At 41.3% G+C, this 18797-nt stretch overlaps 1 protein-coding gene across 1 annotated transcript in view; it reads right to left on the bottom strand.

Moving 5' to 3' along the window:
* Positions 1–18797, bottom strand: part of CRYBG3 (crystallin beta-gamma domain containing 3) — a 108012-nt gene that overhangs the window by 2803 nt on the left and 86412 nt on the right. Inside the window, exons 18-20 of the mRNA XM_019628218.1 lie at positions 8407–8546; positions 5639–5762; positions 1097–1255 (exon numbers count right to left, since the gene is read on the bottom strand). Of these exons, the coding sequence (XP_019483763.1) occupies positions 1097–1255; positions 5639–5762; positions 8407–8546 (423 nt within the window). The remainder of the gene's footprint in view (positions 1–1096; positions 1256–5638; positions 5763–8406; positions 8547–18797) is intronic.

An 18797-nucleotide genomic window follows, 5' to 3' on the forward strand; every position in this document is an offset into this window, starting at 1 on the left:
CAGCATAATTATCACTTCAGTAAGCTTTTTTTTTTTTTTTAATGGTTGAGAGGAGGAAATGGTACAGAAATAAACCTGAAATAGAGGTACTTGTTTTAAAAAGGACACCTACATCTGACAACAGATGACAACAGATGTTCAATAAATGTTTGCTGAATTGGAATTAAATGTTAACTCCCTGTTAGCTTAAGTGTATTAGGTTGAGCTTGGTTTTCTTATAAAAACAGGGCGATGTGCTAGATATCCAACAATAATTACTTTTAAATGCTTTTCATTTTTGTTGAAACATGAGAACAAAGCAGGTAAATCTACTGGTGAGACAGTAAAACACAGTTGTAATGTTTTTAAACTGGTATTCTATTCTCCATAGCATCAAACATAATGGAGGGGTCACAGAAAAACAGAAATCTACGTTTTATCTTCTAGGCTTTCTCCAACAGCTGCTTGTTCTACTATTTCACTGTGTATTTTGAAAATGAGGAGGTTGCACCACATTTACAATAACAAGGATAGCTGATTTTATCTGGGCTGTAAAGGAACTTCTCACCAAAAAAAGCACACTGTTTAATTTGGATCCAGGTGACTTTTGTCATTGGTTTGAAAAAAATCATTTTGGCATATCCATAGTATGGGATCACCTTAGTTTTGACTTCAAACGAGAAAATGGATATTCTAGATCAGCGGTTCTCAACCTTTCTAATGCCGCGACCCCTTAATACAGTTCCTCATGTTGTGGTGACACCCAACCGTAAAATTATTTTTGTTGCTACTCTATAACTGTAATTTTGCTACTGTTATGAATCATAATGTAAATATCTTTTTGTTTTCCGATGGTCTTAGGTGACCCCTGTGAAAGGGTCGTTCGACTCCTAAAGGGGTCGCGACCCACAGGTTGAGAACCGCTGATCTAGATAAAAAAATTCTCTAAGCCCAGTTCACTTAAATGCTTTAGTGGTATACATACCAGTATTTATATAATCATGCAACAAACTGTTCCTAGGAAGTTGCATTATTTTATCATGCCATTTGACTTGGCAAGATTCTAGTTTCCAAAATAAAAAGCCCAAAACCAAACGGGGGGTATGGTGTGAGTCACCTTAGATTTGAAGAGTCCTCGACAGTAGTGCCAGATCTGCGTATTCTTCCCACTGTAGGGAGACACGCATACAGATGTTGCCCTTGTGTCAGCGACGTTCCCAGTGACTGTCAGGTACTCGTTCTGCGCTCGGTTCCTGATTCTAATGTACACTGCAGGCTATGAGGGGAGAAACAGAGGTTTAGGGAAAACACCTTTTGAATCTGGAAATCAGTCCTCCCAAAGAGGGAAAGCTTGGAGGAGAAGTGAGAGCTGACGGAATTCCCTTTCTATCAATTTCAGTCTTACTCCCTTTAGAAAAAATGCATTAATTAATGGACAAATCCTTAGACCACTGGGCATGAAGCATAAACTGTACAATCTCTCTTATACGTTCCTGGAAGATGTCCTTTGGACAAGTAAATGTAGTACTTTCATTCACTAGAACTCCAGGTGCCACGGGGTGGTGAAGAATTAGGGAATTGATGGTTTAATTCAATAACTCCGCTGCCCTGGCTGTGCTTGGGGAGGCAGGGGAGTAGGACTGAGGGCAGGGTACCACCTGCAAGCATCTACGAGCAACTTAGCAAAGACCGTACAGTAATGAGACATACAGTCCTGAGCTGTGACTAAGGGCCGGATGGCTGCTACGGCAGGTCTGAAAAGAGCCAGGTAGCTGAGGGGCCTAGTTGCTGTGGTAATCTGTTTACAGTTATCCTTTGTTGACCTTTATACTTAAAAGGAAGAGACCTTGCTTTAGTTAATGTTTATTAACTTCTTAGATATTCAAAAACTGGGTAACTTCATCCCCTGGACCTGGACTATATATGGGAAGTTTTAAAATAGTAAAACCTAAGGCTTCTCTCTAAGGATCATACCTAGTATTTATCAAGGGCTTAGTATATGTCAAACAGTGTGCTAAATGCTTTCTGGGCCATTGCATTACCTGCCAGATTTAATAACCAGAACAACCCTTTAAGAAAGTATAATTATGACCCCACTTTTATGAGGCTAACACAGATGTGGAGAAACAAAGTCTGTCTGCACCAGAAACCCTCCCACTTACCCAGAATGCTCTAAGGCGGGGGCTGAAATGCATTCACTCCTCTTTGACATGGAATAAGAGCAGTTCCAAAGGTGCCAGTGTGAGTTACATAAGATGATGAAAGGCTAGCACCTGACTGAAGCGCCACAGAAACTGTTCTCAGCCCCGTGACTTACACCTCCAGTCTTAATGTAATAAAACACAGGATGCCCAACACCCCTACCTTGGGTCCGGGGTTGGCATCCCAATGGAAACCTTGCTAGATAGTGAAAATGGTCAGTTGTTTAATAAGGGAGCACTCTCACTCTGAGAAACACAAGTGCTCGGTAAATTTAACAAGGTATCAGGGTAAGACTAACTGTGACAATTCTACAATTTTGAAGCTTAGATCAACATGAGGCCAGTTGGACTTTGGTAAATTGCTGCCATGTTTAGCCTTCCTAAGGAAATAAACATTCCGAGCACTTACGCCATTTAAATGGACAAATGTTTATCTGATCATTTAAAGCATGTGAAGAAGACCTCTGCTTGGCAAAAAGTTTGAAATATTTCAAACCACAATGTCCACGCTTATAATGCAACAGTAATGCACTTAAATTTTTATAACTCAGCCTGGTCTCCCACTGCAGTTATTAATTCTGGAGGCTTCAGTGTATCTTTATTAGTTTCCTTACCTTGTACATGTAAGAAAACGGGCGTGACCTTCACAGAGGACAGAGTTCCAATTATGTAAGGTAAAAACATCGCAGTTTTAATCAATTAACTCAAGCGAGGTACTAATTTCCCTTATTACACATTTGTAGTCTGACTCCTCTGTAATTATACTTAAAACACTGATATGCATTATAAGTGGCTTAGTGACTTACTAATTCCCAATGTCAAAGAGGATCACGTTTTAATTATTTAAATGAATTTCTAGACAAAAATATGAACTAAAGCAGCAGCAATAACTTTACCAAAAAGGAAATATGACCTATAATACTGTTTTAGAAACCCAAATTCCTTTGCTGGGTTTCAAAGCTGTGGCCTTAAATAAACAATAGAGAAAATAATCTCTGTTAAAATATTATTTTGAAATTAAATGTTTAACCAGAATAGGAACCAAGTAGTTTCTAAAGCACAAATGCAAGAATAACAACACAGATAATGTGAACTGTCAAAAAAACTTCTATGTAAAATTTGTGGCTCTTCTAGCTATTAATATCTTTCATTCTCAGGACCCTGAATAATGGGGCAGGGACATCCTTCCCCAGCAAGAAATCACATTTTAAAAGTGAGAAATATATTCTCCACATCTAACTTCTAAAGTTTCTAAAAGCATAGCATTAAGCATGATTATATATTGGGTTGTTGGAAAAGTCATGACGCATTTTTGCAACAAAAAACAGAAAAAATACGTCATGACTTTTCCAACAACCCAACAGTTGGTAAAAGTTACACGGAATTCCCACTTCTGCCTTGCTTTTTCCCATGGCTTTGCAGTGGGATTATCCATCATCCCTTGTGACAGGAGTGAGGAATAAGCAAGATGTGAAGGTCATGGAATCCTGTACCACACACTCTGCCAGGAACGCCCACTAATGTTTAGTAACCCTCAGAAGAGCATCTCTGATTCTCTCCAGGGACACTGTCAATAATAAACTTTCGGAATAAATGTGTTGCCATAGTAATACGAGCCGGATGTTGTGCCAGGCTCTTTACATACACTGTCTATTTAATCCTGACAAGGACACCTAGAGGTACACGATACGGACACTGTCTCACCAGTGAGCTGAAATCCGAAGTGCCAGGAAATGAAGTGACTCACCCAAAGTCACACTGCTTACAAGTGGCAGAGCTAGGATTTGAAGCAACAAAAACGGTGGGAATGAGCGGGGGGGTGAGAGAGAGAGAGAGAGAGAAGGGGGCAGGCAGCAAGACCAGTTAGGTTCCTTTTTTATCGGCTATCATCTACTTAACATTTAATATGTCAGATCTGAACATCAGAGCCTCAGCACTTACATCAGCTATGCCACAGGGAGCTTGGTGTCTGGAACATTCTGAAGGTGGCATTCTGAAAATACTGATCTTATTTTGGAGGAAAGTAGGGTGTGGTTGCTTAAGAACACAAATTTTAGAGCACGATAGGTTCGGGTTCAAATCCTGCTTCTGACACTTAGATGACTTGCCAATTTGCTTTACTTCTCTGAGCCTATTTTTTCATCTACGAAATGGAATAATAACACCCACTTTAAAGGACTATTGTTGGAATCAAGTGAGAAACAGTTCCTAAAGGTACTGGAGAGCAGTCCAAATGGCATCCATTGAACACTGCACCCGACAGCCTAGCGTGGGCTTCCCACGCGCTGACGCCTCCCACCATTTCCACACATGTTTCTACTTCTTTTCTCTGAACCAGGCGTTGCCTGTGGCTTTTTGATGATTACACATTGTTTTGCATTTGATATTTCTATTTTGAGTTGGATATTCTACCCCAAAATGTCAGCACCAATAAAGCAGACATCATGTCTGTCCTTATACCTTCCATAATTCTTTGCATAAGGTCAGACATTCATTTATCAATTTTTACTTTCCTTCCTTCCTTAAACAAATAGTCCCTGAGCTCCTGTGATGCACCAGACATTTTGACAGGCATTGGGGGTAGAGCAGTAAGCAAAATATACACAGCCCCTGCCAGCACAGGGCTTGCCACAGAGTGAGAAAGCACCTCATCCAACTATAACTATAAGGTTACAAACCACATGCAGTGTCTTGCAGAAAAAGAACCAGGTCTTTTTGGATCTAACTTAGATTGGGAACGAGGGTGAAAGAGGCATCCTTGAGGACCTGAGACATCATACGCTGGATTTAGAGAGATGCATAAGAACTAGCCAGGCAAAGAAAGGGGAGAACCTTCTAGACAGAGGGCACAGCCTGTGTTGAGAGCCTGAGTGGGAAAGCACTCTGCATATTGGCGCATGTGAGGCAGCCATGTGAGTGAGGAGGAGATGGGGGTGTGGTGGGGGGTAGATGAGGCTGGAGAAGCAATGGGGGGCCAAGTCCCACAGGCCGCGCTGCAAGAGCTCAGATGGAATCCTAAGTGCAGTGGGAAGCGTTTGAACAGAAGACTGACAAGCAGTAGGTGTGCAGTAAGTACAATTTGAACTAAATTGCCAGGACCCATCCTGAGTATTATGTAAGTAGGGGGAAAAATCCAAATACTTAGAAAATAAAACTATAGCAGTCTTAGAGTCCGCTCTTGTTTCTATTGCTTGCCAGAGCTTATGATACCTTAATTTTCCATGGAAAGTGAACATGGTCAATAAGATTTTGGGCTTAAGGCTAAAAATAAAAAATCCAACATTGACCTTAGACACAATTGTATGAATTGATTAAAATCTACAATATTTCCCATCCTAATCCACTCCCTCTGGTATAAAAATGGCAAACTAAGTGACATGGTCGTTATTTCAGATGCTGTGGTTCATGACATTCTTACTAGAAAATCGAGCTATTTTGGATCCTGTGGTTCTTCTTACCTGCTTCATAGGACGGAGGGAACCAATTGTTTTCCATCCACTGAATGCTGTCCAATTCGGGATCTCATTGGGCTCAAGTAGGATTTGCCTCCCCAAGAAATTGGATCCTTCGTAAGCTATCCACCTATATGAGGGTAGGAAAAAAAACAAAAAAAAAAGGGGTATTTCCAAACAAAAGACAATCCTTATACCACACAGGTTCATTCTTCAAAACATCTAGGTTTGTAGATTTCTTTTAAAGAAAAAAGTACGTAATTCTATTTTTAACAGAAGAAGCGGGGATGACTAGGAGAAAGCCCATTGGCCTGGGGCTCAGAAGACTGAAATTCCAGTTAGGATTCTGGTCTCCTTACTTCCAAACCAAGCTTCCCCCTACTCTAAAATTCTGTGTTCCTTTGGTAATATTAAGTCATTTTTCATTACAATTTCATATTAAAAGATAGGCTGTAACCTCTTAGTACTACCCAGTTAAAAGACACTAGTTCCCTCTTCCACTCGTATGCTCGTCATCACGTCTCCTTCAGGGCCACTCCAGGCCGCTCCAGTGACCCCTCCAGACATGCTTTCCACGGCTTCTCTAAGGCCCCCAAGAACGACTTAAGGTCATCCATTGAAATCCTGTCTCACCTTTCCCAAGGCCTGGCTCCCTTGCAAATCCTTCTCAGTACCCTGGGGGCCTTCCCCTCGGGCCACGTTCAAGTGTGTGCAAGTGTACAGAGCTTCGAGGCAAGTGTCTGGAGTCTCAAGACTTAGTGAAGGGGTCACAGTCACGCCTCTGCCTTTATGGATTAACACTGGTTGCTTTTCCACTACAATGACAAATTCAATAGTTTTTGAACTTGTGGGTCATGACAGACATGACCCACAAACTGGAAAGACCATCCCGCCCCTTACAGGAAAAGTCTGCAAAGCCCTGTTTTAAGCTGGACGGGTAAGGAGAGTAAGCAGGAGTCGCCAAGAGGATCTGAAATTCTCAGCAGGACTCAAGGTCCCCTCAAATAGCACTTTCAGAAAGTGTGTAGAGGACGAGGCAGCTGCTTTGCTTGGTTCACACAAAGCACTCCTGTTGCCCACACCTGAGACCAGGCTTGGCCACATTATGGGTGTATGAACAGCATGCCCGTGGAAAGACTTATACCTCTCTAGCTTTGCGGATTCTTTAAATAGGTGGGCAAGTTTCCATTATAAAATCTAGGAAAGGTTTTAATAAGCTGTACCTTGTTATAAATTAACCCAAATGAACTGCACAGCTGAAAAGCTGTGTGGGGCGGTGCACTAAAGCAAGGCCCTCATTACCATCACGGATCAGAGACATGGAATGATACAGGGATTAAATAAAACTTTTTCACTGAGGGTAGAGCTGGCTGTGCATTAAGTAGTATTCTATACACCAACTGTAGTGTAGAAAAACCTCAGACAGCCTTCACTATTCCTTACCCTCTGTACCAATTCTCTTACAGAGAGTCCAGAACAGTGAGAATAGTTGAATAATAAAGAAAAGAAGTAAGAAAGTCAAGGTAAAGTGGCACCAGCTTTCTACAAGAGCGAAATACGATGGTGAGAAGTTTTCAGAGACAAGTCAATAAATATCAATTCCATTTAGGAATATAAAACAAAGAAACGTATGAAAATGCTGTGAAAGTCTTATATCACAGGGACATGAAATTCAAACAGTTAAGTGGTAAATAATATACTGGAATATAATATGGGGATTATTATCCTTAGAGGAAATCAAATTACGCTTAATAAACACCAAACGATGTGAAATGCTTTGCAGAAAGAAACTTAAACTTCTATATATGTGAATAATATGAATACCATTTATTATAATAGTTGATTTAATTTTCAAGTGAATTTATATTCTTGGCTTTCTCTTTCATTATTCCCAGATATTTAAACATTCAGAGTTGATTATCACAGAATTTGAGAGTTCTAAGAAATAAAACCAGGCATCTTTATGTTAATCATCGAGAGCTACGTGTGTTCTTTCATTGACTTTTGGTACCAACACACCAACAGTGCAGGGAGAGGCACAGGCTGACATGCCCCCCTCGAGAAATGGCTTGAGAGGCAGATTTTTCAGGAAGCAAATTTAGCTTCAGCTTCAGGGCCCTTCATTTGCAACGCCTCTTACCACTTTTGTTCTAAATAAACATGCAAAGTTCATGCCTAATTTATGTGTCCTTAATTTATTTATTTCTTTTCTTAAAGTAGCCTCCCCAGATTGTAAAAAAAGTGTAGGCTCCACACAACATGGATACCCCCTGACTGGCAACCTGAAGACCACTGCTTGGCAGGCCTGAGGTCACACCGAGATACAGCACGAAAATGAGTACCCTGGAGCAAATAGCTCTAGAACAAACAAAGAGTCAAATCAAAGTACAGCAAAACACTACTGGTCTTACAGTCACTTGTCTTAACCAGTCAATAGGCTCAACCAAAGTTGCTGATTTCATTAGATTTCTGGAAAGAAAGTGGGTTCAACTGGTTACTGTCATCTGATCGACTGACTCGATGACACATGCACTGAACATGGGGCAGCAGTTCTCTCCCAAAGGGCTCTTCCCCCCAAACCACTGCAAACTACTACATACTGGACGTGATCCACCGTCTTCTCTTAAACAGAAACTACTATTATACTGAGAGATAAAAGTTGTAAGAGCACCACCAGATCAAAAAACAACAGCAATAGGGGGGATTAAAAAGCAACTTTGCAACTCTGTCCTAAAATAGGGACTGGACCAGTGCAAGCCTTTCTCCATACTTACAGTCCACTTTTTACCCACACAGACTGGGTGTAGAAGTGCAGGTCCTTGTTCAGAACAGAGTTCACGGCCTCTTCTAGATGTAACTCTCTTCCCTCACAATGTTCCAGAGCAAAAAGGCTGACAGAGGGCTCTTCAAAAACCTAACAACACAAGAAAGAGAAAGCATCACCATACAGGGTGGCCACTCCTTAGTGACGTCCCAGTTAGAATGCAGGCGGTACCCTTGATCCACTGTATTCTCAAACACACATATAATAGTTTTCTGCTCTATCCTCTAGAAGATGTTATAGTCAAAACTGCAGTGGCAAGATTACAGTCTATTAATTTTTGTTCAGCTTTCTGTCAATTAAAACTGAAATATTGGAAAAATAATCTTAATCTCATAATAAAAACAGACACCTGGTTCCAATCACATGTTAAGGGCTAGTTGTGCTAACACGGACCACATTTTCATCCTGCTAATGCTTTTAGCTGGCAACAGAATAAACACGGAATGGAACGGCACCCTCATTTCCCAGGAGGCCACACAAGCAGTCGCTGAGAATGCAGACTTGATGGCTCTAGGCTCTTATAAACTTTCCCAGGAGACAGAAAAAGGCATTTTGAATTTAACAATAAGCCAGAATGCACAAGGACGGGTGATTCCTGCATTCAAAGTTATTCCCCCAAACCTTCATGTCAGAAAAGAATCGAATCAATATCGCTCTTTCATTCGTTAGTATATGCAAGACACCATGCTAGGAGGCTTTTGGGGGATGAGAACTCAAAACAGGCCACCATTCTTGTGTTTGAAGCATGCTAACTAGTAGCTAAATTAGGAGAATTGCAGATATTATAACGTAATCCAGGGTAGACAAGGACAGGCCCTGTGAGAGTCCTCAGTGGAAGGACAGATTATTTTTAGCAGAAAAGAGCAGGAATCAAGGAAGTTTCGTGGATGTGGTAGCATGTGAGCAATGGATTTGGACGGGCCAAGAGAGAAGGAGGGAAGGCACTCTGTGCAAAGGAAGGGGGACAGCAAGAATAATAGACCCATTCAGCTGGACTCGAGTCCAACAGGAAACAGTGTCAAGCGCTCCGACAGTTGGCTACTGTGTATGGAGTTGCCTGCTGCTTCTCCGACACTGACAGGAAGAGACGGATTCACTGCCAGGGGGAAGTCCTTGAAGGCTTTTGGACTGGTGACTGGGCTGGGCTGAGGTACTGTAACTTGGTGCATGAGGAGCAGAGCACTAGCAGCAGGGACTGTGGATGGTCAATGCACGGCCATCAAACAGTCACACAGCTGACTCACAGCTGACCTGCAGGTCACATGAGAGACAGCAAAATGAATTTTGAAAGCATTGTTCTTTGCAGCAGTGTCTGGAATAGCGAAGGATGGAGCATGACTTAAATGTCCATCAAGAGGGACTGACTAAGTAAATTAGGGTACATTCACACAGGAATTTTTTACAGCTGTAAAAAAGAACAAAGAGATCTTTATGAAAGGTATTTAAGATACATTCTTCACCAAGTGTAGAACAGCATACCTCCTACGCTACCAAGACGAAAAGAAGGGAAGTGTATGCACATGCATACATGCATGTATGTGCTTGTACATACATTAAATTTTTTCTTTAAAAAATAAAAGTTTCTTTAAAATGCACCATGACTCCCGTCAGGAGGAGAGATGTGAAAGGATAAATGGCAAGTGGGAGCCAGGCTGTTCCCGGCATGCCTTTTGGTACTTTCTGAGTTTTGAAACACAGGAGTGTATTACTTATTCAAAACTTAATAAATTGGTAATTATTATGCATATGTTTGCATGTATATGTGTGTACTATTTTTAAAAAAATGGCTTTCAGGAACTGTATCTGGCAACATAAGGAAGGAGAGAACGGAAATGAAAGTGCCAGCACACGGGAAGAATAGTCGAAGCGAAAGACAAAGAGCCAGACGTCACGTGGGGGACAGGTGTGGAATGGTGAAGAAGGGGTGGCCAGGAAAACCGCCACAGTGATAAGAGAGACATGATAAGCAAATGGAATGAGTGAGGGAGAAAAACGTGAAAACCATGAAGAGATGGCTGGGGGGAGGCTGGTATAACTTGTCATATATAACTTGTCATATGTAAGTTCTCGCCCAGGAGCTAAGACCTTATACTTAGAAACAGGTGTTTTAATGTTGAGATAGAGGCAAGATCATCTTAACAAAGATGTCCAACAAACACTGGACCTTCTGATCTGGAGTCCAGGGGAAAATCACCTGTAAAGATAAGTTTGGGAACTCTCAGAATCTGGGTGACAACTGGAGCCAGCTATGGGGTGAGGAAATGGAAACGTGAGAAGGTGACACACAAAGATGGGTGCTGATAAGCGGTGAGCCTGTGGAGATGCCTGAACCAACGCACTGGGAGAGGAGAGCCGAAAGAGAAAGCGTCATGGACGTAAAGGGGAAAGAAAATAGTAAGTGTCCAACACTTCTGCGGCGCTGAGGACGAGGGTGACTGCGATGAGGCATTTGGGTGTGACAACCAGGAGGCAGCTGGTAACCTAAAAGGCAACTGTTTGAGCAGCTTGTAGGAGATGATCAGTAAAATCTAGGTTGTAAGGGCAGAGGCATGAGTGGTGAGAAATTGCAGATGGGGCATACAAGCTATTAATTAGAAGAGTTTGGTGCAGAGAAGGAGGGAAATGCGCAAGTGGCCTACAAGCACTGTGAGCTCAGCGGAAGGTGATAACAGAACAGAAAGCTGAAAAATGCACAACGAGGGACGGTTCGAGGGGAAGGTGAGCGGTCCAACCCATCAGCCCAGAACCTTGGACTAGAATCAATCCAGGAATAAAATCATGGAAAAAGGATGCTGAGACATTCCCAGGTTTTTAAAATAGGTAAGCGTGTGAGTAATGTTCTCTTTACATCGCGTGGCAAAAGTTGCCTGCTGACCGGGGAAAGTCTGAAACAATGCCCAAACAGAACTTTCTGCAGTGATAGGGGTATTGTGTGTGTGTGCTCCTCCACACGTCACTGCTAGCCACAGGCGGCCACTGAGCACTTGCAGTGTGGCTCGTGTGACCAAGAGGTTAATTCATTTGATGTAATTTTAATTTATCTAAATTTCAATGACCACATGAGGCTAGTGCCAGGGTATTGGATAGTGCCCAGTTAGGAATTAGAGGATGCTGGGAAAGAATGAAATGATGACTGTGCAGTGAGACAGCAAGCTGAGAGTAGAAAGGCGGCCCAGGAGCACTGATTTCTCTTCAGTAAGTGCCATCGACTGGGTCAGGAATAGAAATTTGTCTCTACTCGCTAAGCTACTACTGAGGGACCGCAGGCATGATTAGGCATCTCTTCTGCTATCTGCAAAATAAAAAGCTGGAAGTATCCCTCCAGTGCATAGAATAAATGTACTTACAGGAGTCCAGAACAGCAGGTTAGAAACGCAGCCGATAGCAGGCTCTAAATTACCCATCGAAACTGGTGACTGAAAATGAATGGACAATCGCTCGCCACAGATCAGCCCTGACCTTATTGTTGGACTTTTCCAACATCTTCTCCCTTGAGCTTTTTAGACAGCATTTCAGCTGGCCTCTTCACACTCTTTGCTATGTGTTGACTTTCAAGTTGTAAGGGAGGACAGACAGGCAAGGAGCGTGGCCAGGGCTCGCACCAACCATCAGCCACACTCGCGCTGTCGCCTTTGCTGTGGGAAGAGCGACAGACCCCTACTGCTTTCAGAGGCATTTAGTGCTGTCACAATGTAACTGTTTTAAAGCCCAGTGGGAAAAAATTAAAAGATTATAATAGAAATGTAATTTCAATGCTAAGCATTGTTCTAAGAAAAACAGCACCTGTGTACATTTTCCTCTTCCTTTTGCAGGATGCCCACAAAGACATTTTTAAAAGGCTGCCATTATCCCTCCAACTCCATCAAATTCACTCCCAATTCAAAGACGGCTTAGAAATTCTACATCTAGAAATTTATCTTAAGGAAACGACGAGAAGTTTGACAGAGGGGATCACAAAAAAAAGTTTAAAAATGATATGCAGTGAGTTTGAGAAAAAACTGTAAAAAAAGACAGATATTTTTATGAGTTTATATAAATCATGAAGGGTGCTCTAAGCGACTCAATATATAAATGGGCAAAGAACATAAACCAATAGCATGAAGCAAGGCATAAATATGATCGACTAATGTACAAATATCCCATCCTCCACTATTAGCAGGAATAACAACAACGGGGTATCATCAGGTGATCCAATCTTCCAAACTTCTCCTTTGAGAACATGGACTGTTTCTAAGCTTAAAGTCATTCCCTCCCACCAGAGGGTTGGTATTTAACTTGATTTTTATCTATTTAAAAGGCTTTTATTTAAATGGTCGTTAATTTATAGATGTACTTAAATTTATAACTATACTTGATGTATAAATGTACTTAAAGGATAGGAAGATTATGAGGGTCAACATAAGTGCCAGTGAGGGCAAGATGGTGGGGTGGTTATAGGTAATCATTCAGAAGAACTATTTTAAAATTGTATTTTTCTGATAGATTTTCAAACACAACAGTAGGAAGAGATATAAACTATTAGTAGTCTTCAAAACCAAAGGTGTCATAGTAACCTGAACCTTTCAAGGACAATAGAAACCACCAGAATTTAATTACAATTTGAGTACTACAAATCTCTTGGTGTCAGTCCTTGTTAACTTAGCAGAGAGCCAGCCGTGTGGGGCCAAAGGCCCTTCTTAGGTGTCAGCAGTAACAGGACATTCCTGCTGGGTCAAGTCTAAGCCATGCAAAGAGGATACAGTTTCTAAAAAGAGGATGTGGGGGCCGGCTGAGTGGCACGTTGGGTTGGTTAAGAGTTGGCTTGGGACGCCAGAGGGCCCCGGTTCAGATCCCACATATGAGGGCCAGTGACACTGCCCTCTACAGCTAAGATGCTGAACAGCAGCTCAACCCGGAGCTGGGCTGCAGTGGGTTGCCAATGGGCTACTGTGTGTAGCCGGCAGCTGCCATGAGTGGCCGTCCAGAGACCGGCGACTGATCTGCCTCACCCGGGAAGAGCGCAATGATGGTGCCACCTTGGGCCAGTGAAGCAACGTCCTCCACAACTAGACTGAAGAACTAAAGGACAGCAACTTGTCTGTTCCCCCTTCCTCCAATTTTCCAGCACTGTTCCCATCCCCCAATTCCCCAATAAAAATCTTAAAAAAAAAAAAAGAGGATGTGGTTAAGAAAGAGAATACTTGAACAAACTGTGTAAATGAACTTTCAATAAGAAAATAAAAAAGACTCATCATTCCTCCTCAACCCATAAACTAATAATGACAATAATAGTAATAACATATATATCACTTAATAAGTGTTGGGCATCACCTCCCCCCCATCTAGTCATAATCCCTTATTTACATATAGTATAAATACCAAAAGCTCTAAAACCCCAATTTGTTCCCAATTCATTGGGCAAAACTTGACCTGAATATAAGTAGAATACTATTTATAATATTTATTCAATTTGTGTAGCTATGACTATATTTTGCTAAAGAAACAGGAATGTGTCTAATTATGGGATGCTGGCCAGAAGTCACCTGGGAGTGTTTTCTTATATGCCATATAGAACCATATTACTGCTTAAAATGTGAAAAATTCCAAATCCCCAAATACATTCAGATTAGCAACTGCAGAACTGTCTTCACGCATTTAATCCATACAACGTCCCTTTTTTGTGGTTACCGTGATTCTCCCCACTCTGCAGATGAAGAATCAAGGCACAGGTCATACACAGTAAGTGAGAGAGCTGGCATTTTAACCTGAACAGTACAGCCCCAGAGCCTGCGTTCATACCCCCTACACTATGGTTCTAACATGTTCTAAGTAACAGTACTTTCATCGTGGGGAATGTTTCTGATTGGCAGGTGTGATACTATCTGAAGCACTTGATTTCATCTTGCTCAGCTGGGCACTATGTACAACCCCTATTCTTAGCCACTCTACCAGATCAACAAGAGTGAGGCCCTGGCTTCTCACTTGGAAGCTGACACCCGGGTACAAGTATGCTGTTAGTAGGACTGCATTTCTGTCAACACATCTTCAATATAATTCAATACAATTTTTAAATCTGAGTGACTACTAATTTTTGACATTTTTTGTTGTTGGTTTTTTTTAGCTGAGCCATTCTGCCACCTGTTGGCAGCTCAGCAGCAGCTCAGCTTGGGCCAGGAATTGAACCGGCGACCCTGTTGCTCAGAGCTCAAACTCTTGAGTGAGCTCTTAATCAACTGAGCCACTTGGCCAGCCCTTAATTTTTGACATTTTAAAAAACTATACAGACTTGTACTTTGGCACTGGAAAAGTTCTTTGAGTTTCAAATCACTGCCTGTATGGAAAAGTACCTCATGTTGATAGTACGTCAGGGTTATGTTAATTGGTTAGATTCTGTCTATAACATGTTATATTATTTTAAAAATATCTAGCAATCAGCCACTCAGAACAGCCATAGCTGTACAGCCCGATGGTATTACTTCACCCCAATCTCTGCCAAACGAACCACGGCTAAAAAGCTAAGAGTAAATGAACTGAAATCCAGGAAAGTAACCATAATGTAGACCTCAAATACCACTCCATTCCAGAGAAATACCAAACAGTGTGTTGGCAAAAAAGGTTATTTGAAATAATGAAAATTTAAAAGGCTCGTAAATCTCTAATAAGACTCTAATATGGCGTCTTCTAAGTTTGGCCTATTTAAAACAAAATCATATAAATGCCTTCAGCCTATCAAGTCTTGATGTTGCACAATAATTACTGTCTATGAGCTGTTATAATAGTGAGTACTTATCGTGTGCTAAAGGCTTACTATGCAATAGCTCATTTAATCCTCACATTTAATTAGAAGAGAAAGTTGAGGCACAGAGTGGTCAGAAGCGTGCCCCGGTCACGCAGCTAACAGGTCATGGTCTGCCAGACTCCAAAACCAAACTCTTCACCAGTGAACTATAATCCTCCTCACAGAACCTCTTTCATTTGGCTTAGAAAATCAGTTGCATTACAGATCTACCTTTCTAACTGGTCCTTTTTTTCACCTTCTTAAAAAAAGTTATAAAACATTTCAAAAAGAATAAATAATACATAGATGACAATGGACCCAACACCCAAATGTAATACATCTTAATTTTAGTGTAGGTGTATCAAATTGTATAAGTAAAACATAACAGGTACAGCCAAATTTTAACTCCCCCTGTCCCTAGAGGTAACCATTACGCTGAAGTCGTTATGAAACCTTCCAGCTCATGTTTTTATACTTTACTAATGGTTATGCATCCTTTGTTTTTTTATTTCACAGCAATGTGTCTTACTGTGTACATTTATCTCACTGTAACATCAGTAGTAATATAAGTAGCTCACCTTCACTCACTGTAACTACTGTGTTGCATTTCCTTGTAGGATCCTGCTGCGGTTTGTTTCATCCATTAGTGCTGTAACAAACATCCTCCTTTTTCTTCCCCCGCCATCACAAATAACACTCCACTACTAGCTGTGTATGAATAATCCCACTATTCCACTAAACCATGCTTTGGTGTTGTCAGCTTTTCAAATGTTTGTATCTAACGTAAGGTAACATTACCTAGTTATTTTAATGTATGTTTACTTGGTCACTAGTGAGGTTGAACATCTTTTGAATGTCCGTAACCATTTCTTCTCTCTTCTATGAACTGCCTATTCATATCCTCTGCCGAGTTTGGGAACAGGACTTTCTTTTTTCCTCCGCTGATTTGAAAGGGTGTTTTTGTTTGTTTGTTTTTTGTTTTTAAACGAGGCAGATCAGTCACCAGCCTCTGGACGGCCACTCACAGCGGCTGCTGGCCGCTCACGCTGGCTGCTGGCTATACACAGTAGCCCATAGCAACCCACTGCAGCAAGGGCTGCAGCCTACACTGTCGCCGGTGACTCATGGCAGCCCAGCTCCAGGTTGAGCTGCTGTTCAGCATCTTAACTGTAGAGGGCAGTGTCACTGGCCCTCATATGTCCGAACTGGGGCCCTCTGGTGTCCCAAGCCAGCTCTTAACCAACGCGCCACTAGGCCAGCCCGAAAGGGTTCTTTTTATGTTCTGCACATTAAACCTCTGCAGGCTATAAGGGCTACAAATATATTCTCCTAATCTGTGGCCTGCTGTGGTAGGCTGCATGATGAATGTTCTCCCACCTCCACCTCCATCCCCCGAAAATGTCCACATTCTAATCCCTAGAACCTGTGAATGTTACTTGACATGGTCAAAGGGACTTTGCAGATGTGATTAAGAGTTAGGAATCTTGAGTTGGGGATATTAGTCTGGATTATGCAGATTGACCTAATATAATCACAAGAGTCCATATAAGAGGGAGGCAGGAGGGTCAGGGAGAAAAGAGAGAGAGCAGAAGTTACAGCGATGCGCTCTGAAGATGGAGGCGGTTCATGTGCCAAGTAACCTGGGGGCCTCTAGAAACTGGAAAAGGTCAGGACACAGTCTCCCCCCCAGCATCTCCCAGAAGGAATGCAGTCAGACACCTTTATTTTACCCCAGGAAGACCTTTTTTAGGACTTCTGACTGCCAGAACTCTAAGATAGTTTCTGTTAAATACTAAGTTCGTGGTAATTTGTTATAGCAGCAAGAGGAAACTGATATATTTGCCCTTTCTCTTCTCTTATTGACTTGTAAGTTTTGTGATTAAATCTATCCTATTTCAGTATCATTAGGATAGTTTTCTATATTTTCTTCTAAGTTTTCAAGTTTGCTTTTCACATTTAGGCTGCCGTTAATCCATCTGGAACACATTTTTGTGTTTGGAGTAAAACAGCATTCTAACTATCTTTTTCCATGTAAAGTGCCAATTGTCTCAATACCATTTATTTAACAGATCATAACAGCCCACTAGAATGCTATTTCTGTCACCTTACAAATTCCCTTCTTTATGTAGGTCAGTTTCTTCTACTCTGTCCTGTTCCACTGCTCTATTTGTCTCTCCTTGTACCAATGCCTACTATCTTAATTCTTATTGATATACGAGGCAATAGGTATTTGGTAGGACAAGTGATCTTGCCTATTCTTAAAAAATACCTTAGCTATTTTGGAGCCTTATTTTTTAAAAATTAATTTTAAGATAAGCTTCTCATGTTTTACCACCGTACACCACCCAACCCCCCTAAAAAAAAGACAAAAAATTCTGTTAGCATTTTGCCTGAAATTGTATTAGTTGGGGGAACACCACAACAATATTGAGTCTCTTCATCTATAAAAGCTTATATCTCTCCACCTTCTATATTCTTCAATGAAGTTTTTATAGTTTTCTCCATATAGGACTCACTTGCCTTGTGTTAGATTTATTCCTAAGTACCATGTGGTTTAATTGCTATTTATTCTTGTAATTCTGCAACTTTCAAAAATGCACATTGACCCTAATAACTATTATTAGAGTCATGAGTTGACAATTTTGTTTCTTCCTTTATACTATTCTTTGTTTTAATCTTATAAAAGTGGCTAGGACTCCAGGATAACGTTGAGTAGACGTGATGATAGTGCAGATCTTGGTCTTCTGCCTGAATTTAAAGGGACATGCTTCAAATGTCTGACTAGGAAGTTGATGTTTACTATAAGTTTCTGTTGGCCTTCATTTTCAAAATGTGCACAACAGCTAAATATTAAATATATGTGGGTTCAGTTGAAAACTGAACAGTAACCAAACTCTTCCACGCTTTTATAAACTCATGGCTTCCTTTCATCCTGTGGCTGGATTTACAGTCTTCTATTTATAGCTGCGCACCTTATTCTGTACTCGTGCATAGAATGACCTGCCAATTCTTATTCGACCTGTTAACATCATTTATGTCATCACCATCATCATTTCATCTGAAGTCTTTCTAGAACCTCCTGTTATGATGTTTCTTTTGCTTTGCCGACTTATGCCTGCCAGAACTGGATTATTACTTCAAAGGTGGCCGACTGCCATGCCAAGCCACCGTGGAGTCAGTGAAGCAGCAATGCGTGGACTGCTGCTCCCACGAAACATGGTAAAAGCAGGTTAACCCAGATGCTACTAGGCCAATACTTAAAACATTTTGTTTAGTTTTTCCACCCACTGCCAGCTCCTAATCCACTGTTTTGGGGACTGTTATATGGCATAACCTTATTGAAAGCTAATATACCACCTTATTCCCTCAGACCATGTGAGTCCTAAGGTTGAATAGATATTCTTTTTCATTTTCAATTAGACATATTCCCAGGATACTTATTTGCAACAGAGCTGGAGGCTGTCAAAGAATCAAAAATACTTGTTTTAACAGTTTATTTACATATGAGTAAACTTAGTGCAATAACTTGACCTGCCCAAGGTCACATTAGTGAGAAGCAAAACTACAAAGTATGCTCCCAGCTT

This window comes from Hipposideros armiger, unplaced genomic scaffold (genome assembly GCF_001890085.2).
Source record: "Hipposideros armiger isolate ML-2016 unplaced genomic scaffold, ASM189008v1 scaffold_760, whole genome shotgun sequence".
Lineage (NCBI taxonomy): Eukaryota > Metazoa > Chordata > Mammalia > Chiroptera > Hipposideridae > Hipposideros > Hipposideros armiger.